This window comes from Pleurodeles waltl, chromosome 7, assembly GCF_031143425.1.
Source record: "Pleurodeles waltl isolate 20211129_DDA chromosome 7, aPleWal1.hap1.20221129, whole genome shotgun sequence".
Lineage (NCBI taxonomy): Eukaryota > Metazoa > Chordata > Amphibia > Caudata > Salamandridae > Pleurodeles > Pleurodeles waltl.
This window is the reverse complement of record NC_090446.1, coordinates 676,731,394-676,754,403: the sequence shown is the minus strand read 5'-3', so window position 1 is coordinate 676,754,403 and position 23,010 is coordinate 676,731,394. Positions and strand designations below refer to the sequence as shown.

Sequence of the window (23,010 nt, the reverse complement as noted above, 5' to 3'; positions counted from 1 at the left end):
TTAACTGACTGTGGATCTGCACCCAGTGAAACTGGGTCCATTGTCTCCATGCCCAGACTTACCGAGTCCACAACCACTGATCTAGTTGTGATGGCCTGAAACATTGTGCCACTTGGACGGTCTTATTGGTATCTTCCATATTTCCCTTTCTCACTGAACAGGTGTACATCTGGTTGTCACAGCAGCATGGCATCCTTTGTCATTGCAGGCAACATGGCAGCAGTAGTTGTGAGGTGGCCACACCTTGTGCTGGGGAGGAAGGTACGAGTAGCAAGGGATGGGATGCAGAGAGCACACCAGGGCACTACGCAGCTCTTCGAGTAGGATAACATGGACGACACAACTCCTTGTGAGAGGCATCATGCAATGGATGTGCATGACTGCATGGTGGATTATTAAACTCTGGATGAGATGGGAAGACTGAGGCTCAGGCAGGTAGTAGATAATGGGAGAGAGGAGGCAAGAGTGTGAGACACAGTGATCATAATGGGACACAGAATGGGGTGGAGAGTGAGATCAAAAATGCACGTTGCAATCAGTGATTGGTTTATTACGGTTCATTTCTTGCCAGCCACTTTGGCTTGTCCCACTTTTGACAGTCTAAATGTTGTGAGTGATCCATCGTCCACAGATCTGAAATGTTAGAACACCACAGAGCACTGACACATGCCGGCATAGCAAGACCAGTGTACATGTGAACAGAACTGTGGGGATGTAACGTATACATGCAAGTATGGAGCAACACACAAAATATGTAGTTACAGCTCCTCACAGATTTTTTTATGTCCAGTTTTGCACTCATTCAGCAAGTGTATGGCACCGAAAGGGTTCACTTTGATTTTTATGAGCCCCGTATCTGTAGCCTGAGAGGTTGTCTGCTGTCCAAAGCATGAAATAGTATATTGTTTGCTTATTATAGAGGACTGGTCCAGTAAGTTCCGTGTAACCTTAGAAATGTAGAGCCAGCATTACTAGTTTTTTATGCAACGTAGCACAGCAACCAAATTTGCTTGCATGGGTTTGAGGTTGGGGATGATCTACCCAGGGTGGCCGCATTGGCCTAATACACTAATCCACAAATATATTGTTTAAAAAGTAATGTACACACAGCCCTTTTTCGATCTCGGCTAAACAGTGCATGTAATGTCTGGAAGAGACTGTTGCATAGACTTTGTGGGCTTCAGCCCAGCCATAGGCTTCCCATTTGCTGGTTCCATCGCTGCTCTCAGATTCTTTCTCCCCATTTGTCCATGGCATGCATGCATGCATCATGCTCTTTCTGTGTTTAGCCCTTCCTGAGAGCATGGACCAACTTTTACTATCCATCCACTGCTCCCATTTTAGGAACTGTTTTTAGGAACTGTTTTTTGCTTTGGTAAAGAGCACTTCACATGCATGCTCATTTTTTCACTTGCTCCAGGCTCCTGACACATTTACTGTGCATTCAAAGACTGAGATAAAATGTCAGATGCTGTTTTCCAAGGGTGCCTGTTTACTTTTCTTTTTCTGACTTCGGTGTGAGTTGGAGCATCCTAAAGAGAAGCAAGCTTGCAGCAGCATCGTGGGCACATAGCACAAAATAAGCAAGACTATTGCTCTTGCTTATGTTCACTTAGAGCGTTTGTAATCTGTTACAAACAAGCCTGCGAGCCAGCAGTCGTCCGTGAAGCCAGTTCACCCAGCACAAGCTGCAAACACTGCTCTGCCTCGTTTGCACCAAGCCTGCAAATGTGAAATAGACAAGGATTTACAAGCAGATTGTCTCCCAGGGAGCAGCATGTGGGACAAGCATGAGTGCCTCTTCCATTGCTGCCATCAGGGCTCCCGGGGCCATGCTGCTCTGGCGAGTCTGTGAACTACTTGGTGTACAGATGGTTATGAATACAATTTAAACATGCATCGCCCCTTTGTTCTCACTTAAACAAAATTAACCTGCCAAGTTTTATGTGGGGAAGAGACGCACACAAAAAAAAATCACAAAATCAATCATGGGGGCGGGCATGAAAAGCAGAGTTTGACAGTCATCTTACACATTTATAAAAAAAAAAAATCTGCTCATAAATTGACACGGACAAATGTGACTGCAAATCTATTCTAGCTTACTTAATTGGCGACAAGGAGGCTGCATTATCTTTGTGTGCGAGGAATTGCCTAACACTTTGAGACAGCAGCGCTGCAGTTTTGGTGCGTGTGCATGCTTGTATGTTACTTCAGGGAAAAAATGAAGTGCCTGCTATATACTTAGGATTTGTACATGACTTTCAGCCATGCTGAACAGCATCACTGCTGCTATTCAGCATGACTAAAAGACATTGATATTGGCCAAGCCATTAGCCCTTAGATTTCTGAGACCGATTGGCTTTGCCAGTGCTTGTTTAGGTCGCAGCCTACCAGACAGCGCAGCTGCCTTCGTATGCTAAAGACATCTTGGGGACTTTCAGAATGTTGACCTAGGAATGCATTCCACCCGTTGGTTGCTATTGGCTTTATGGTTTGTAACTGAGGTTTTCTTACCTTCCATATGCTTGCTTTATTTGTTTTAGGCCGCCCAGGTTCAATTCAATCCTCCTCTTGCCTAAACCGTATTTAGGGTATTCCACATACTCTCTTTCTGTAAATAGGCCTTTAAATCTTGTTTTTATCTTATGTTTGCTGGACATTCAAAGACCGAGGTCAAATGTCAGGTGCTGTCTTATCCTTCAAAGTGCTCTCTTCCTGTAAACAGGCCTGTAAATCTTGTTCTTATCTGGTCACGTTTGCTGTGCTTTCAAAGACTGAGGTCAAATGTCAGACGCTGTCTTCCAAGGGCACTTGTTTACTTTTCTTTCTCTGACTTCAAAGTGAGGGGATTTGTGTGACAATCTTGTTTCTCCATACCCCCTCCAAGATTATCGTTTCCAATAACTGAAATAATGAGCACAGTAAGTGGTTTTCTGGTTGGGCTAAGTGCATAGCTGCCAAGTTTCTAATGGCTTTTGTGTGACGTTTCTGTGGTTTCAGGGTGTGTATGAGTGACAATTTACTGCCAAATGAGTGACACTGATATTCTTGCGTGAAAGTGTCAAACCAGCAACTAGTATTTTAGTACCTCTCTGAAAAGCCATAGAGAATCATAAAAATGGAATAAGTAAATTTGCAGTCAGCAACAAAATGTCCTGTTTACTTCAGTTAAGTGGATTTATAGCAATGTAACTACTCCTACTTGCTATAAGACAGGAAGAGTGTATTAACACCCAGATAGATACAGCATAAATTGCTGCAATGAACAAAGCAAACAGTTGAATTATTCAGAATATGCACAATGGTAGAAAGACAGCAGTTGCGGGCAGTAGAGACAGATGAAACTGCTCCAAGCCCCACTAAAATACAAAGTGATGGTGAACTTTAGGGATCATTTTACCTGTTCTTTGTCAGTATTGCTCTCCCCAGTGCCTCATGTGGAGAGGCTGTTTTAGCATACAGCATCAAGTGAAGTACATGCTGTCGGATTGAGGCCTTGACACAAAATGTAAGCCCAGGCAGCAGTACCGTGTGCAAGGAAAGTGCCTAAAATAGCACTATAAGTCCGAACATAGCGCCTAGGTGATGGATATTACTGAGCACCTGCAAAGCCAGAACGACAATGTACCCCAACCGAGTACAGCAAAACTGGTCACAGAAGTCACCGAACATGGTTGAGCAGCAGGCCGTGTTACTTATGCTCTAAACTCATTCTTCAAAAATTACAGACAAAGCATTAACATGTGATGTCAGAAAGATATACCCATCTAGTGGTCTAATTGTGCAGTGCAAAACTGGAAAAGTTGGGCTCAGTCCCAAATTCCCTGTTTGACCAAATGTGGTCATGTGTGACATTTCTTTTTTAAATGTTTCCTATTTCTAAAATCAGAGGGTCAACGGAGGGCATTAGTGGAAGTGCATTAAAAAAAGGGAACTCTTCAGTTACACGCAGTGTGGAGTGGGTGAGTGAATTTGGGGGTGTAGTCAAAGGAATGGCTAAAAAAAAAAAAAAAACAATCGCTAACTGTTGTCGTTCTTTCACCTTCAGGTAACTTTATAGAAAATAACGCACACCTTAAATGAAAATTAAAAGCATGTTATGTTAATTTGAGGGAATGCACTATTTTACATTATGAAACCTGTATTAGTTAGTTCTCTTCACCAGCGAGCCACAGAATTGAATCATGGTTGGAGCAGTGGAAAATAGTGACTTGGGCATGTTTAGAGCTAACAGGTCCCAGTGTGAGAGAAAGGACTGTGAATATGTAAGTCATTGATTGAAATGATTGAAACTTACATTACACACAGCATAACTACAAAATGTGCAAAAAGGTTTAAGATAAAGTGCTTCCCAAATAAAAATGTTAGTGATACAGACTGTACGTATTGCAAATTTTTTTATAACTGTATTTCGAAAGCACACACTTCACTGCTCATTTGGTGACTCCTTCGCATAAAAGCTCCATCCTGGCGCACACGCACAAAAATGAAAAATGTGTCTCACTGGCTTCCATTGCGTACGAAGCACTTAACAAATAGAATTACAAAGTTTTAGTAGTGCATACGGTTCAATGGAGCTGTGCGCGTCTTTAGAAACACCGCTCAGCTTGGCCTAGGAATATAAGAAATAGACCTTTAGAAGCACCCTTTGTGCGCTGAAGCAGATACAGTGTGGCCCTGGGTTGCATCGTATGGCCTGTAGCATGGTCTGGTAAACTGGAGCAGTTTCTTGTTGAGTTGGTTCTGAGTGCTCCTTGGTGCACGTGAGCAGCGCACGTGCTCCCATATCGTTGTCTTAAAGGGCTGGCACAGACCTGCATGGTACTGAGCTTCAAACGTTCTACTCTGTCTGGGCTTGGCAATTCACAGCCTGTTTATGTATATATAGGTCTGTCGACAGCAGTGTTTACCTGTGCTCGAACGATGTGGCGTTGGGGACGCTGTATGAAGAGGAACCCTTTTTGATGGATTTGTGTAATCGGTTGGAGAGATCCAACATCTTTCACGTGCCAATCCAACGTGGGCTTAAGGTCCCGTATAAGCGCACCTCGCTCTGGATTCTGTGAAAGTGTTTTGTGTTTGAGCCATCCAATCGCTGTCGTCGGTGATTTGGACCACTCAGTGAACGTGCAGTGTAGAAGCATTGGGCAAGAACAGTAGAGACCATGGAGTAGTTAAAGCCTCCTAGCCATACTTTCTTGCAAACCATCACATCGTTTCCCCTTCGATTAGATCAGTGTCTCTAAACATGTCCCCCAGCATCCCATGCATCCTCCATACCACCTGTACCATCAACCCAAATATCCTGTTTAGATATTCATAAACAGCACACAAGAGTCTCCTGAGACCATTTAGCACCCAACTCTAGCCCCCCCAAGGACCACACCTATCAATCACTGGAGACTCGGACTGCCCAAGCATTAATGCATCCCCTTTCTAACTTATAGACCACCTCGAATATACTCTAAAGAGAAGTCAAATGAATAAATCGTTAATTAAGAGGAACCCATGCATTCCATAGATATGGTGATTGGCTGCCCAACTTCATGTACAGATCACCCTAAAAAATATGCATAAGTCCAGTCAAATCTCTCTTGCCATTTAACAGTCTTCCAGGGCTTAAAGTGGAATGATGAACTTGTGGGGGAGGGTGGAGTGTAAAAGGGACTTGGCAAACCTGTGATTTGGGCGTATCCAATATCAGGGGCATGGCCCAAATCATGAGACACAAGCTTGCTAGTCAATATATTTCACCTGGTTTACATGTCTAGATACCATCACTAACTGCATTGAAAACATAAATACATATGTGTCTAATATCGCCAGCAACTGAACAGAACTCCGGTTTAATTATTTGCTCAGTAGTTAAAAGCCAGGAAATCGATTCAGTCAATGAAACAGCTGAGCCCGCACATCTTTTTTTTTATAAGACAGCCGCAACTCCTCCAATGTACTTGTAGTCCTTTTCAATCAGGCGCCATTTATTTGCTCTGTGTGTTCAACAGCAGTTTACAGTTTTGCTTAGTACTACAATTAACTTTTTACGATTTCAGACATTTAAATGTTCACGTTAATTGCTGGAACGTGAGGCTTCTCCTGACCCTGGCAGGCTGGTAGGGCAGGTCTGGCTATTGATCTCGGCCTTGTACTTGGCAGGGGATGGGTCCTTACTTGCTTGTTCCACTCCAAGCACCTTCGTTCTTCTGTGAACTTTGACTCTATTGGGCGGAGCAGGGTCGTGCTGGTCCAGTCATCCTGAATCTGTTGTCCCCAGCGGCTGGCACAATGACGTTAATGTTGATTTACAGAAAAAAATGGGACATCTAGAGAGGAAATGTCCCTTAAAAGGATTTCCCTTCCCAGTAAAACTCTCCCCTGGAGTAACCCCACGCCGTAACTTCTCAAACGCTGAGACATGAACGAGAAGTGATCATGCGCACATCTTTTCCACACTGGTGCACATGCTCACCTCTGGGTTAATTCTACCACCTTTTTAGGTTGAGCTTAGGCATCGAGCAAGCGATGTCTCTCGACATGTCGTGAGTTACATTTGTTGGCTTTAACCACACCTCTCTCACGCCTATCACTTTAATTTCTTCCTGGGCGTGCCTTTCAAAATTACCTTCATTTCGTAGGTAAATGCTTCAGGTTTGTCCCACTTTTAGGCTACTTTGTTACCGCCTTGTACATGGACCCTGTTACATGGATGATTGCACCATCGGCCATAAAGTTTAGTGTGACACACTATTTTCTTGTTTTACCTCGTCGCTTCGAGCTGCACGGCTGTATGTTTCTTTTTCCTTGTTTTGGACATGCAGCTGTTTATTTGTGATGTCTGAGCGCTTTACATGAGGACACGTGTAACCAGTCGTAAGATAGCTTTACATGACTACCTGAAGGTGCATATAGCGCAACCTCGTGCTTTTAAAACTTTTTTTTTTTTTTTTTTTAAATAAAACAGCATACTACACTTGTCTCCCCTCCCTCATAACCTGAAGGTACAAAAACTTAACTCAAAACGGGCGCTGTGCTTCATTTTTCAGCATGGCGCCCGAAAGTCATTGGGGATGTGTTGAATTCAAGATTGCATGGTGCAGTACCACATGTGGCCGAAAGACGTCCCAAGGGACACCCGGGGACAGCATGTTGTACTGCACCCTCTTCCTGGTATAAGTATAAAATCATTAACATAACCATGTTCTTCCTGATTACGTTTCACCTGCTTCACTTAATCTTGTTCTTTTTCGGTCCATGCTACCCAAAGCGTTCCCAATGTAATTAACGCTCTGTCAACAGATGACTCAAATGTGGCATAGTACCTAAGCTACTCCCTTATGATTCTGCACTCTAACCTGCACCACTTTGCTCCACTTTACACCACCCTACTCTCCAACATTCATTATCCGGCACTGAAATCGATGCCATTCTTATCTGCACCACTTCACTCTACGCCACTACACTCTATGCCAATCTATTCCATCTGCGGCATTCCACTAGATGCCACTCCTCTGTATAACATTGCAATCTACCCTGCACCACTCCATGTCACTGTACTCTACATCACTTTATTCAAAACCAATGCACTACGCCAGTGCACTCTCTGCCAATCTTCACTGCACTGTACACCACTATTCTGCTGCATTCTACTTTATACCACTGCAATGTACGCCACGTCACTCTGTGCATCTCAGCTCCACCCTGTGCAGCTCTGCTCCTCACATCTTTGCTCCACTCTGCAACTTTGCTCTAATAAACCCTGCTCCACACTGTGCAGCTCTGCTCTATTAAACTCTGCTCCACTCTTTGCAGCTCTGCTCTGTTATACTCTGCGCCACTCTATGCAACTCTTCTCTATTCAACTCTGCTCCACACTGAGCAACTCTGCTTTATTCAACTCTGTCCAACTCTGCTCTAATAAACTCTGCTCCTCTCTGAGCAACTCTGCTCCACTCTGAGCAACTCTGCTCCACTCTGAGCAACTCTGCTCCACTCTGAGCAACTCTGCTCCACTCTGAGCACCTCTTCTCTACTCTGTGCAAATCTGCTCTAATAAACTCTGCTCCACTCTATGCAACTCTGCTCTAATAAACTCTGCCCCACTCTATGCAACTCTGCTCTAATAAACTCTGCTCCTGTCTGAGCAACTCTGCTCTAATAAACTCTGCTCCTGTCTGAGCAACTCTGCTCCATTAAACTCTGTTCCACTGTGCTCCATTAAACTCTGCTCCACTCTTTGCGACTCTGCTCTATTAAACCCTGCCCCTCTCTGTGCAACCCTGGTCTGTTAAATTCTCCTCTCCTCAACCTTGGTCTGTTAAACTCCCCTCAACCCTAGTCCGTTAAACGCTTCTCTCCTCTATGAAACTCTGCTCTACTGTATGCATTTCTGTTCTTTTAAACTCTGCCCTGCTCTATGCAATTTTGCTCCTCTCTGTGAAACTCTGGTCAATTAAACGCGGCTGCACTCTGTGCAACTCGACTATTAAACCCGGCTCCGCTCTGTGCAACTCGTCTCCGCTCTATTATAGCCTACTCCACAAATCTTTATTATGCTTTGTATAACAACTCTGTTCACCGTTTATACAATGACATTTTACATCACAATTTCGCAAACAATTTGCGAAACCACAGATACTTCAGTAAATGTAATATAATTTGCGGGTTTAACAGGCTACCCCCACCCCACTCCCCTTACTAGCAGTTAAACTTTAACAACCTCACCCAACAAGAACCTATTACTGAGAAAACTAGCATTGCGGCAACGTCTTAAATTGTACAGTATGTACTTGGTAATTGAATATTGCCCTTTCTTTATACTACACAACAGTTCATATCTGGATATATGGGTATTTTGGGCACTATCTTGTCTTACTTGGGTGATAAATTGGCGTATGTGACATGATTGCATATGTAATCTGGAATGGGAACAAGAGGCTGCACAAATAGGGAGTGCATATCTGTTCAAATCGCCTTGTGGGTCCATTCTGATCCTCGCTGTTATCACTTGCTTTCTCTATAAAGTTCTCTAATAGAACATCCCATTCTAGTGAGATTAGTGTCTTGTCCAGTTCCCTACACTCTTCTCTCCGCAGGGCACCACTCTCCGCCAGTCCCCAACCAGTGACTTCCTCCCGCCATTGATGTATTTGTGGAGGTTTTAGTGTCTTCCATCATTTTGTTATTAAACGTTTGGCCAGTAGAAGCGCCAAATCGATAATTTTGGCTATCACCATAGCCTTCCTGGACATGGGTAGAGGCCAACGAGGCAGGAGCCGTGCGTCTCCCAATATGATTGGCCGGTCAAAGGAGACAGTGATTGTGTTATCTCTGCCCAATGATTAGCCAGTACTAGACATTGCCATAACATATGCAGTAAATCCACCCCGACTTTATGGCAACTGGGGCATTCTGGTGCTCCTCCAGGAATTTTTTTATTTATATGGTGAGGTGTAAGGTATGCTCTGTGTAGGATTGAGAATTGAATTAATTTGAATCTGCTGTTGGGTGACACTGTCTTGGGGGGAATGCTATTTTACGGTAAAAGTGGAGGAAAGGTTTGCCTCGCACTTCCCACATAGTTGCCCTAAGGAGATCCCTAAATGTGTTCTAAGGTTCTTATGCAACCAACGGACTAAGCGATGGCTGTGTCCCATAGTATGTAATGCCTGAAGAAGTGTAAATGTGCATGGCTTTTCCCCTCCGGTGCCCAGTGCTGTCTTATGTAACACATGATACTTGCGTGTAGAAGGAATAAATGATCTGGTAATCCACAAAGGTGTATGAAATCAGAGAGTGACATCAGAGAGCCGTCAGAGAAGAGTGCACTAAACGCCAGTGGACCTGACTGCTCCAAGGGCTCCAGCCGTTGCGTTGTTAGCGTTCCTAGTGCAATTGGTCGCCTCAAAGTGTAATATATGATGCCAGGTGGGGTGGGTGAGACATATGCGTATATCTCAGGGCCACTTGCCAGTATTGCAGAGCAACCTGCAACAACAGCAGGAGGGGTGTGGGGACAGCAGATCTCGGGACCCAGCAGTCTATGCAGGTGTCCGAGTTGAAACTGGGCTGGTGTGTAGACTATTTCCCACAAATTGTCTGGTGAGCCAGTACACCAGCCATTGCCGCTGCCCCACAATGCAGTAAGACTTAAAATCTGAAGCGTCCAAGCCACCTCCTAATACTGGTAATTGTAGTTTAGCCAAGCCGACCCTGCGACGTCTGCAGCCCCACACCAACTCCGTGTAGGGGAGCTTACTCAGTGCATGAAATGTTGGTGCCGGGATCACGACTGGCAGCTTCACAAAATGATATAATAATCTGGGGCGCATCACCATCTTTGCCACGCTAGCCTTCCGGCTACGGATAGAGGAAGGGTGATCCAGAATTTTATCTGGGTTCTAAGAGCATTGACAGCTCGCATGAGATTTCTGTACAGTAACTCATGTGGGTCCCAGTACATGTGAATTCCTAGATACTAGAATTTATGCTAGGCTATTGGGATTGTTTCCAAAATGGCGGACTCTCTGGTTGGGGCACAAAAAAAATAAGCGCAGGATTTGTCTGCATTAATTTGCAGGTTGGAAAATCGGCTATATTCAGCTAGTGTTTTAGCTATGCTTGTCAGGTCTAGCCTTAAGTCTTTGAGGTATTAGATCATATTGGCAAATAGGGAAACAGCCTGAGTTGTGCCATCCATTGGGATACCCCAGTTTGTCGCTCCCCATCGCAGCTTCTGCACAATGGTCTTTATTGCTTGCACAAACAGCAATGGTGACGGGGGTAACCCTGCTGCATGCACATGGGTATTGCATAAGGAGAGGAAATGCAGGCCCTCATTTTTGCTCTTTCAGTGTAGAGAAGCTTGACCCACCCAATAAAGGGCACAGGTATTCAGTATCTTGTCACATGGTTAGCATGTATTTCCAGTTGAGTGTATCAAATGCTTGCCGAATATCTTATGACAAGCATCCAGAGTTGGGTTAATTGTTTGGGGTTGCAGCCAGTACTGAAACAAATGACGGATGTTTAGAGATGTGTTCCACTTGGGGGGTCACAGCCGCTCAGGTCTACGTGCAGGAGGCGGGATAGCAAGGGAAGGAGGTATAATGCCAGGACTTTACATAATATTTTATATTCTGTGTTTAATATAGATAATGGCCTGTAGGATGTGAACACCACTGGTGGTTTATCTGGTTTTAGTAGAGACGTGACTAATGCCTGTCGGATAGTCGGGGGGAGACACCCAGCACGTAATGATGCAGTATACATTTTTTCTAATTGTAGGGCCAGTTCATCCATATACGTAGCCTAAAATTCAATGAGCAGACCATCCGAGCCAGGAGTCTTATTGCGAGCTATTTTGCTGATGGCCCCTCTGATCTCTCCTACTGTGATTGGGGGGCCCTAAGTTTTCACTGTATGCTGCAGATATAATTGGAGCACATTTAAGTAGTTTGTCAGTGCATCTAGGGATGTGGGGGGCAGGGGCTGCGTATAACTCAATGTAAAATTCACGGAACGCTGTCTTTATTTCTAATTGTGTGCATACTCTTACATGTGATGGGGAGTCTATTGAAAGAATGGGAGTAGGGACCGGAGGGGCGAACAAGCTGGGCCAATAATGCGCCCGCCTTGACTGCCTCTGTATGTGTACCTTGTCGGTATGCCTTATAGTCATGACTCTAAGTCGCTCTAAGTGCTCTGCATGTGCAATACTCTCTGTTTGGAGTTCGGACGCGCCTATCTCTTTACGTGCCCCTGCTTGTGCCAATTGAGTCATCTTATTTTCTATATACTTTAACGCGTTATTCACCTCCCTTCGTGCTCCAACCAGGGCATTTATAGAAGTCCCATGTATAACTACCTGAAATTCTTCCCACTCTTGCACTACAGAAGAGGTGGATCCTTCATTTTCAGTGAAATAATTGTCAATGGTTTTGTCCAGAGTGTCACAAAAAGGGTCACCTTTGAGGAGAGAAGTCTACAGTGTTTTGGCATGATGTGTGGCGTGCGTTATATTTGGTAAGAGGTGGTCAGAACAGAGGAACCTATCTAATCAGGAGTGAAGTTGGTGCGGGTAGGAGTAGAAAGAGTATTCTTGCATGCCTATATTGTGTTTGCGTTATGAATCTGCAAGTGGCCAACTCTCTACCCATTGTTGCAGAGCTTCAGTTTGGCGTATAGCAGTGGCTGCTGACTACGGGAATGGGACCGTTAAAGGGTTATATCTAATACTGTGTTGCAATCTCCTCCCAGTATCCATGGATATTGCACCCGGCCTACTAACAAAGTTGATAAATGTGACCAATAATTTACCTGCTCGATATTGGATACATATATATTTCCAAGTACTAGTGGCTCCCCATCTAGTGTTCCTTTCACTAATACATATCTGCCCTGTGTATTTATTTGGGTATCTTGCACCTCAAAAGGGACCCCTGCTCTTAGCCAGATTGTCACACCTCGAACATAATAATGTGTAGAAGAGTTGCCTTCTCTGTTTCTTCAGGAGTTTAAGGACATCAGTGGACATGAGATGTGTTTCCTCTAGATAAACTCCTGTGTAATTGGGCTAATACCTTGTAGCGCTTATGCAGTGTACCCAATCCTCGCACATTCCAGGCGAGGATTTTATATGCTTTGGAAATTGTTGCAAGTCTTTTGTGAGTATATCTATGGGATAGTAATAGTTGCACACCTAGCATATCCAGCATGCAAGGCCAATGGGTTGACTTTAAATGTATAAAAACCATAACTACTTCTCGATCAAACGCTTACTCTGCGTTCAACCAAACTGAACAGTAAACATAAACAATATGTAAAACTTCAAACTTTTGCCTTCACACATTTTGGGGACGTAGAAGCTGCTGGTAGCCACCTCTTGTCCCCTTTTGGGTACTTAGAAGCATGGAGCTGCGGGAGGCCCTCAGGACAGATCCCTCATGACTGATTAAGGATGATTGGAGGACCATCTACTATTGCCTGTGAATTTATAGTATATTGGGGGAGAGGGGTGTAGGGAGTCAATAATGCAATCGTAGAAGACATGACAATCACAATCAATGGAACTGATATAGTAGTGAAACAATTATAGTAATAGATCTAACTACAGCCTCACATTCCTCTCCCTGTTTTCCACCCTCCGCACTCAAGTAGTATAGTCTAGTTAATATAAATCCCGAGCTGTCTAGGAGTAAAGGAGGGAAAGAGAGCAATACTGCCAGCCGACTCCCACTCGGTGCCACTGTCTTGCGAGGTAGTGGAGCTGTCCGATATTTTCTTTGCTTGGAGCTGGGAGACCGATCTAATTGCCTTCAGTTGGCCTGCCAAGGCCTGCTGGGGAGTCGGAGTTCCATTGTGATGATCCTGTAGGGCAGCCCTGGGGCGATGGCATTTTGGCTTTTGGTGGTGTCTCGGGCTGGCATGCTCGTCCGGGAGCCTTACCAAGCGATTCGATTGTTAGCTTTAGCCACTTCTGTGCTGTATCTGGTGTCTCCAAAAAAGTGCGTGAGTTGATTATAAAGGATTTTAAGTTTGGCTGGGAACAAGAGGTCATAGGATAGGCCAGCATGTCAGGGCTTGCGTTTCACTTCTTGCAAGGGAGCACGTTTCACAGTTGCTGTATACTCAGGAAATATGGATATCTTTATATTTGCCTGGAGTATTGGGGCTGTCTCCTAGGCTGCCCTAAGAAGTGTGTCGTGGTCTCTGAAATTCAGAATTTTGGCCACTATAGACTGGAGAGGTGCTCCTGAAGTGGGTTTTGTGCCAGGGACTCTATGCTCTCTCTCGACCACAAAGAGGTCTGACAGTCCATTTTGGGCCACCGCCGTCTTCAGCCAGTTCTCGATATTGTGCCTTTTGTTTGTTCTGGCTTACCAATTATTCTGATGTTATACCTATGATCGTGGCTTCTGCATCTTTGGCACGCTTTTGGAGGATCTCGACTCGGGTGAGCTTGTTCATTTGCTTAGTATGTTCCAATTTAGCAGGCAGTAAGACATCTATGACTGCCTCGTTAGTTTTGACCTTCTCTGCTAATTTGCGGTGTTCGTCTTTAAAGATGGAGATAACTGTAGTGATGACTCCAAGTCTATGTTCAATTACAAGACTCGATTCTCTGATCTGAAGGATGAGGTCTAGTTTGCCGGCTTGAGGTCTCTGATCCATGGTTGGAATACAGTTCTCAGGAGTGCGTGCCAGAGAGCTCTCCAATGGAGATGGACACGAGTGGGCCTGTGGACCGGGGCTGCCACTTTTAGTTTTAGTTCGACCCATCCTCTCAGTTCTTAATAGCACAGTCTTTACAGATGGTGATTTTCATTTGCTTTGCCCTGTTATTACATCTATAGCATCGCCTGCGCAACTCACTTTGATGTTTTATTAACAAGACTTCCTTTATGGTGTCTGGAACTGCTAACAGCTGCTTTTTTCTGTTTAGACATATGGGCTATGATGAACTGGGAGTGGTAGATTGTGTCTGCTCTCCACTCTTGGGCTGCAGTAGGTGGTTACAACATACGCAGCAGGATCATTTAGCAGGAGGGTGTAGCTGTATGCTCAGGGCAATTGACTCCCGGCACCATCCGGGAAGGACATAGTGTGCCGCAGGGCATTAGGTTGGGCAGTCCCATTCGATGGGATGTGGAATTTACTTTATTGGTGTAGACCAGGGGTCTCTTCTTAGGTCATACAATTCAGTTTGTAGGATATGGAGAGCTTGAAGCAGGCCCCATCCAATGCCTCCACAGGAGGTGCATCAAGTGTGGGAGGTGCATCAAGTGTGGGAGGTCAGCCGGAAAAGGGGTGGGGTATCTGATCCAGAGGGGACGAGGAGCAGGCCCCAGGCCCCGTGAGATCCCAAAGGGCCGCCCGCTGCCATTCACCTCCACTCAACTCCCCTAACTTCTCCTCGGTTCCACCAGATCAGCCTCCACAACATGGCAGGATGCCAAGCACTGCACTGTCTTCGCCACAACCCCGCCTCAGGGGGTCAGGCCGCAGAAACGACCGGCCCACAGCTCCCATCCCTAAGGGAGTCACTGCGCACCGCTGTCCAGCCACCACCTGTCTTGCAGCACCCCATGTGCAGGAGGCACACCCAGCAAGGGAGATGCGGGGCTCACAGGAGACAAGGAGCAGGCCGGAGGCCGCATGCGGTTCCAGTGGGGCCACCTGCTCCCACACACCGTCCCCCCTCCGCAACGCCCGCAGCCGTCCCCAGGCCAAACCAGTACATGCACCACGGCTGGCACACAGGTAGTGAGGCTGCAGCGCAGTCTGTGCCTCGATTTTCTCTGCTCGGGGTTTCAAGTAATTAGTGCTGTTTCATCGGTCAGGCGTCACTCCAGTGTAGGAAGGAATGGGGTGAGGCCAGCACCTCAGAGGGGCCTAGTCTGCCCATGGCCCCGCAGGCATCACCTCCATTAATGACACACTCAGGTCTCTCCTGGCAACCGAGAGGCCGGCGCCCGCTTCACAGATCCTCACCAGTCTCCTCCCAGAGTAGTTAGGGCACATGGGACAGTTCAGTCCAACACTCCGAAAGGAGTTTCTGCAGCAGCTGCTATGCTCCACTTTGACCGCAGTCACGGGTCTGCCCAGTAGCTCTGCTCCTTTTAGCCGGCTGCCCGCCGCCTCATCAATTCCATCTGGGCAGCAATCTATTGTAAAGCCACAGGAACCCTTTCGAGGACAACAGTCTCTGCATGCAGCGGATTAGTGTTGATTATTGGGGCATGGTCCGAGAGCCACTATGCTCCAATAAATCATGCTCCACTCAATGCAGCTCTGCTTTATTAAACCCTGCTCCATTCAATGCAGCTCTGCTTTATTAAACCCTGCTCCACTCAGTGCAACTCTGCTTTATTAAACCCTCGCTCGGCTCCACTCTGTCTCACTTGACTCCACCTTGTCTCGCTCGGCTCAACTCGCCTCCGCTCTGCCGTGCTCCACTCGCCTCCGCTCTGCCGTGCTCCACTCGCCTCCGCTCTGCCGTGCTCCACTCGCCTCCGCTCTGCCGTGCTCCACTCGCCTCCGCTCTGCCGTGCTCCACTCGCCTCCGCTCTGCCGTGCTCCACTCGCCTCCGCTCTGCCGTGCTCCACTCGCCTCCGCTCTGCCGTGCTCCACTCGCCTCCGCTCTGCCGTGCTCCACTCGCCTCCGCTCTGCCGTGCTCCACTCGCCTCCGCTCTGCCGTGCTCCACTCGCCTCCGCTCTGCCGTGCTCCACTCGCCTCCGCTCTGCCGTGCTCCACTCGCCTCCGCTCTGCCGTGCTCCACTCTTCCCTACTCCATTCAAAGCAACACCCGCTGTTACACTCCACGACAATCTCTTTTACTCCTCTAACTTTTAGCCATGCTGAAAAGTGGCCATACTGGTGTACATCATGGTTAAGACATATTGGCAAAGCCACTAGCTCTTGCATAGGTGAGATCTATTGGCTTTGCCAATACTTGTCTTATTATATATTTTTGTGGTGTTTAACTTGTGAGTTGGATTGTAATTCTAGTGAATTTTGCCTGTCTGTTGCTAATTGTATGAAGGTAAGTATTTTATACCATCCTCTACACTCCAATTCAGTTATGCTGTATTTTGAAATAACTGTATTTCGTTTGATATTTTATTTTGCTATTATGTACATTCATATTTTGACTACTTTTACATAAGCATTGGTACACTCAACCATTGTAGTTTGTAATTCTTGTGATTTGGTCTGTGCTTTATTTGTGACTTATTGTACAGTTGTTAAATGTGATTTTCGGTGCAACATTTTTAGTAATTGAGGTTTTAAACCTGCCCATTGAAGGTAAAGGTTACTCCAGGATAGCATTTTACTGTTTTTGTTTTTGTTTACTCATGTTTGATTTGTACACTTATTCTTTTTACAAATGGACAAATAATATATTGGGTATGATAGGATGAAAAATCATACCATTTCTTAATTACTGTGCTCTCTGACCATCTAGTGCGGGAGTAAGCCCCACTCCACTTTCATATTTTCTGCGAGACACGTAAAAGAGCTAATGCTTTGTTTCCATTCTATCCAGTCTCTTGCAATTATCCTTTGGCACAGGGAATGCAACCGTTTCCCCGAAGTAGAGGGCCCATTTTACCACCTCTTAGTAAAAAAACAGACGGTCAGTACAAATTTTGTTTCTCCTTTTCTGTGTTCAAAAACTCCCTAGTAATTAATGCATGCCTGGAAAAGAAATTAGCACACATTCTGGAAACATTATTCATTGAGCTTGCTTTAAACTACGGTGTTGGTTGTTGGTGGCGGTGCATGTCTTCAAGTGGGTGCTTTTTAAATTGCAAAGTTGAATGGATTCAAATCACAAGTAGAAAATGTAAGTTGTCTTTATAATATTTTTACTATTTATCAGTGGTACTTTAAGGAAGATCTACTTAAGTGTAAGCTCAGTTCTGACTATCAAAGTAAAAATATGCAAAGGTTATTAAGAAAGTGGAGACCCACTGTTTATGTAGTGAAGTTTTTTTTTTTTTACCCAGGATTGATTCAAATACAGCAAAAAGTTGTTTGTAATTATTCTAAGTATACATTAGTTTTTTAAATTCTTCCTTAATGTAGTGCTGTTTTCATGGAGTGGCCAGTGATTATAACATAGACGTGTTAGTTTGCAAGAAATCTTTGTTGTAAACTATATAGTGTGCAGAATATTGTTCTGTAGTGTAACAGCACTTGTGTGAAGTCATTAGGGGGAGGAAGCCTGAGCGGCATTGTCTTTCCATCATGCCAAACTACAGTGAGGGCGGGATAGGTTATAAAAGAGTTTGCAGTCTTTATCGAAATGGTTAACATTTTCCTTGGAGAGGTATTGCTGTTTTGAAAATGTTATTCAGGTTTCTTATGGTGAACAGCGCAAGTCTGCTTGGTGCTGAACAGCACAAGTCAAACCCCCCCCACCACCACCACCACCCTGCTGAAAATCTGATTTGGCTCACACCTACAGTATGAGTTAACGAAGAACCTGAAGGCACCCACCCCGATACCTTTAGAAAAGTTTTCTATTTTGATGAAACAGAACTTTTGTCTTTGGCTCAAGACAGGGAGTATTAATTGTACCCTGGGCACAAAGTGCTATTCTTTGAAGTCTTGGCAAGTTTATCTCAATCACAACAAAGAGACCTAAGCCATAAACAGACTTTGTGCTATTTAGCATAATCTTTTCGTGGAATGGGAAAAGGGTGGCTTTCACATCTGTTAAAGTTACACAAGAATTAGTGAGCTACAAATTAGGGAAGAAAAGTCCAATGTTGCAGATCATCTGAGCAGAAATATGCATAATTCCCATTGCTGTGCCTTTTGGAGACTGCTTTTTTCTTTGTCTTCAGGGATTTCCAGTATGGCACTGTGACAACAGAGGCAAAAGTGGTGCAATGCTTGAAAGAAGCAAAAGGTACAAGAGTCTCATTGCAGAGCTCAGAAGACTCTGATCCCGACTCCCAGAGAGGTGAAGAGCACACTTGAGTGTGTGTTTGCTCCTTTAAATATAGGTTTGATTTTTGGGGTTAAGCGAAATTGGGGAGGTGGAAGGGGAGCACTTCTATTAACTAAAGTCTTAAAGTAAATGTGTAGGAATATCCTAAAGATGATTGAAATCCCCCATCTGTTTTATTTAGAAGATTGGTTTCTTGTAAGATTATTTTTACAGTCCTTTGCCTTAATTTTAAGGTTTAGGTATAAGGTCCACTTACACTAGGAAGCCTATCCAACCTGCCAAGGATAAAAACAGGTCATACGCTTGAAGTTTTGCACCTGCAACAGGACAAAGTGGCACTTAATTATAAAACAATTTTTTCAATATTATGGGCTTGACTGTCCCAGTGAAATACAAGATAGTTTTAAATATCCTACCCTACAACCTGTAGTTGGCACTCAGTCACGATTCAGAAAGAATAACCGCACCGAAACAGCTATCATGGTGGCCATCGACAACATTTGAATCATCCTGGACGGAGGAGAAACAGTGGCCCTCATGCTGCTTGACCTTTCTGTTGCCTTCAACACAATCACCAAGAACACCCACATCAGAAGACTCCACAAGATTGGCATACAAGGTTCTGCTCTCTGATCTTTTCCTTCTTCATGGGAAGAACCCAAAGGGTCAGGCTGCTACTCTTCACATCAGAGACTAAGAAACTGATGTGAGAGTACTACAGAGATTGCCCTTTAGCCCCACTCTGTACAACGTATACATGACAACGCTCGTCAACATCATCCAGTCACAACACATCAGTCATCTCCTACGCCGATGACACTAAGCTCATCCTCTACCTGACGGACAAGACAACAACCACCAGAACTAACTTCAGCAACTGCTTGATTATGGTATCCGACTGACTGCGAACGAACTGCCTGAAAAATGAACTCTCGCAAAACTGAAGTACTGGTCTTCGGCAACAAGAGCACTCCGAGGGACTTCATGGTTGCTGTCAGAATTAGGAACAACACCCACAGAACACGTAACATATCTTGCAATTGTCCTAGAATACAGGCTGAATATGACTTCTCAAGTCAACACATTCCCCACCTCCTGCTTCCTCGTCCTACACATGCTGGGAAAGATCTTCAAATGGTTGCCTCAGAACACCAGATGGACCGTCACACCAGCACTCACCGCCAGCAGGCTGAACTATGGGAACTCTATGCCGGAATCTCCAAACAAATTCTACACAGACCATCCAGAACACTGCTGCAAGACTCATACTTGACCTCCCATGCTGCACCGACATCACATTGCACCCCAGGAAGGTCTCACTGGCTCCCCATTCACAAACACAGCCAATTCAAACTTCTCACGCATACATACAAAGCCCTACGCAACATAGGACCAGAATTCCTGAACAGTCGCATACCCTTTCACCAAACTACTAGACACGCGTGCTCTGCCTCACTTGCGCACACACACGCACGAGCACACACGCACACACACACACCTGCGAAAATAAAACTTAAGATCGCTGATTCTCCTACGTCACACCCAAGACACAAAACAACCTTCCGCAACACATCAGAACTTTCTTTTCACTTCTTGAGATCCACAAGAAGCTGAAGACCTGGCTCTTGTATAAACACCTTGGGAAACCACACGCCTGCCTAAATGCCTGAATATCCTCTTAGGTGATGAGTGTGCTATATAAATCAGCATAACATTACATGAAAAGGGATATCCTTGGGGAGCAGTGAATGATTGAACATTATGGAGCTTTTTGATAGATGAATCTCACCACTGATTCCTCACCTCTAGAGCATAGAATTTCATCAGTACTGTTCCTGAGAGACGATCGGTGGCATCATGCAACTCTGCTTAGGGTTGTACCACCCTTGACAGGGCAGAACGGAGAAACCTAAGTGTTTCCTCAGTGTGCTCACATCAGTTGCTTTCTTTCTGTGCCATCTAATGTGGATTCAGAGCTCAACATTCCAACTTTTGTCGTTCATAAAACAAATAAAAAATGTGCTGGGAAATCATGTCCTTTCCGAACACTAGATGTTTCAAACCATGCTGGACTGCAGGAGATTGATGTTCGTCACTGATGCAGACAAGGTTTACTTTGGTGTCTGGGCTTTTGTCCTGAATGTTGTGCTACGTGTCCTTGTGAACCGGAAGGTGATCGGGAACTGGCAGTCGAAACTGAGGCCCTGCTTCCCCCTCCAAGTTGTGTGCCCGGTACTGAGTCTGTTTCTGCGATTGATCCACTTCCTTCTCGAAATCTTCTGGTAAGTCAAGTTCTGAGCAAAATATGAGTGAACACCTACAATAAATAAAAAAGTGAAACTGAAATTAACTATCCTGCTACCCTAGCTCAAATTAGAAGGTGCAGCGTCTCCAAGTCCCCTGTTTCGCAACAGATTTGCTGCATTGGGTCCTGCTGACATAGTTCTCAAGGCCTTTGTCCACACCGTAGCAGATACTGGTCTTCAAGGAGGTCATTCTTTAAATTGTTGGTGTATTTCCTTCCCACTCATGCCCTTTCGGATTCTACACAGTCACAAGACCCACAGTCCAATTACCATCACCAGCCCTTTCCTGATACAGTCTCTGCTTTTTGGACTTTGGTTTTCGCTTCGATTCTGGTGCTAAGATCCAAGCTGGTTCCTGCAGCACCTTTGCCCTGCATTTCACCTGCTCTTCCGGTGGGTGCTTTTGTGCAGGCAAAAATTTCAAACGCCAAACCAGCTTCGATCTGTGCTTGACCAATCTCACAAAACATGCTCACAAAAGTGCAGCTGGTCGTTATGCAGCCTGTTTAACCCAGTGCCTTTGGAGTGACACAGCTATCAGCAGAGGCTCAATTTCGTTTCTGCTTGGGACTTAGACTGGGTCCACAAGATGACGATGATGATGATGATAAGGAGCATGATAGTTTGATCCCTCCTCACTATACAAATATGAATTATAGTTGGGTATACAAATTTTGTGTGGGCTAGACAACTACCCTGAACGTAGCTGGACTTGCCACCTTGACCACCTGGATACGAAGGTATGGTGCTCACATTTGTGGTCCATAGTGTATCTGAGATGCTAGACCTGCAGTTACTCTCCTTTCAGAGAAAAAGAAAGGTTCTGACAAATCCTTCAACCAGAGCCAAAGTCTTTGGAGCCCTTGCTGCCATTTAATGAGGCTCTCACTGACACCTTGATGGCTATATGGTCTAAGCCCTGCCTTCCCCTCCTGTCAGTAGGCCTATAGCTCTGTGACATATGCCTGTCCTTGGTGATCTGGACTTCCTAACTAAGCACCCTACACTTGAGTCTTAATTGTGCAGGACTCTGTCAGTAAGGTCATTTCTAATTCCTTCCTGACCACTCCTCCATGGAGGGAATTCAAAAGGAATAACGATTTTGGTAAGAGGCTTTTTTTGTCTGCAAGTGTGACCCTTAGGTCCATAAATAGTTTGCTTACTGTGCAGTTTTGCTGTTGCTTTGTGGGACATTGACAGGTTGATCAAGCTGGCAGTTGTAAAGGGACCTCATTGGCTCTCTGCCACAAGAAATACATAATGTATAGGATGCATTCAAGTATGTAATCAGTACAGGCCTTGACACTATTGACTTTGTTGGCAGAGTGTTTGACATCAGTGTCTTGCTTAGACAGCATGTGTTGATGAGGTAGACTTTTTTTTTTTGGTGCAGGCTTCCCCTAATGAGAATATACCCTTCTACGGGTCCAGACTATGGGGAGCGGTGAACCCTGCACTGGAGAGAATGAAAGAAAGCAGAGCCACAGCACACTATTTGGCGAAACTGACACAGGTGAAACGGTTTCCTCATCAATTTATAAAATTCAGATGTTATTCCAGGGGGAGTGGCAGCATCAGCCTTCCCAACTAGTGGTCCGTACTCTTTATTTCCTCCCGGTTCCTTCTTCCTCCTACATCAGAACACATTTTAGAGGAACACTTTACAAGGTCTACCTCTTGAATAAAGATTGTACTCTCCAAGAGTGCTATTGAACGGGTACCAGACTCCAAGAAATGTAAGGGGTGCTCTTACAGCAATTTCCTTGTATGGAAGGGAGTACAGGGGACTCAAACCTATTCTGGACCTTTGCCCATTGAATTCGTTTCTGCTCAAGGACACATTCAGAATTCTCACATTAGCTCAGATTCTAGCCACTCTAGACCCATGAGACTGAATGTTGTCCCTGAACTTGCAGGACTCTTATTTACATATACTTGCCCTGCTATCCCACATGCATTACCTGCAGTTCAGTGTGGGCCTGGAATACTTTTGAGTTGTCATGCTTCTTTTCAGCCTTACCTCAGCCCCTTTGTGGTCACAAATGTGATTAAAGTGGATGCAGTACTTATTTCAATTTCGGGAATTCCTGATTTCTTATACCTTGATGTCTGACTGCTGAAGGCGTGCTTGCCACATGCAGTCATAGGCTGCCTCATGACAACTGCTAAGCTCTTGACATCTTTGGGCATTGCCATCAATGTACCAAAGTCCCACCTGAGCCCCACAAAGTAACTTGGATTTAT

General features: G+C 45.1%; 1 protein-coding gene across 3 annotated transcripts in view; it reads left to right on the top strand.

The window, feature by feature from the left end:
- RBM27 (RNA binding motif protein 27) overlaps positions 1-23,010 on the top strand; it is a 622,061-nt gene that overhangs the window by 283,745 nt on the left and 315,306 nt on the right. For 2 of the 3 annotated variants that reach the window (XM_069244679.1, XM_069244678.1), the window contains exon 10: positions 17,048-17,137. The exons of the other annotated variant lie outside the window; for it this stretch is intronic. In XM_069244679.1, the coding sequence (XP_069100780.1) occupies positions 17,048-17,137 (90 nt within the window). The remainder of the gene's footprint in view (positions 1-17,047; positions 17,138-23,010) is intronic. 3 annotated transcript variants of the gene reach the window in all.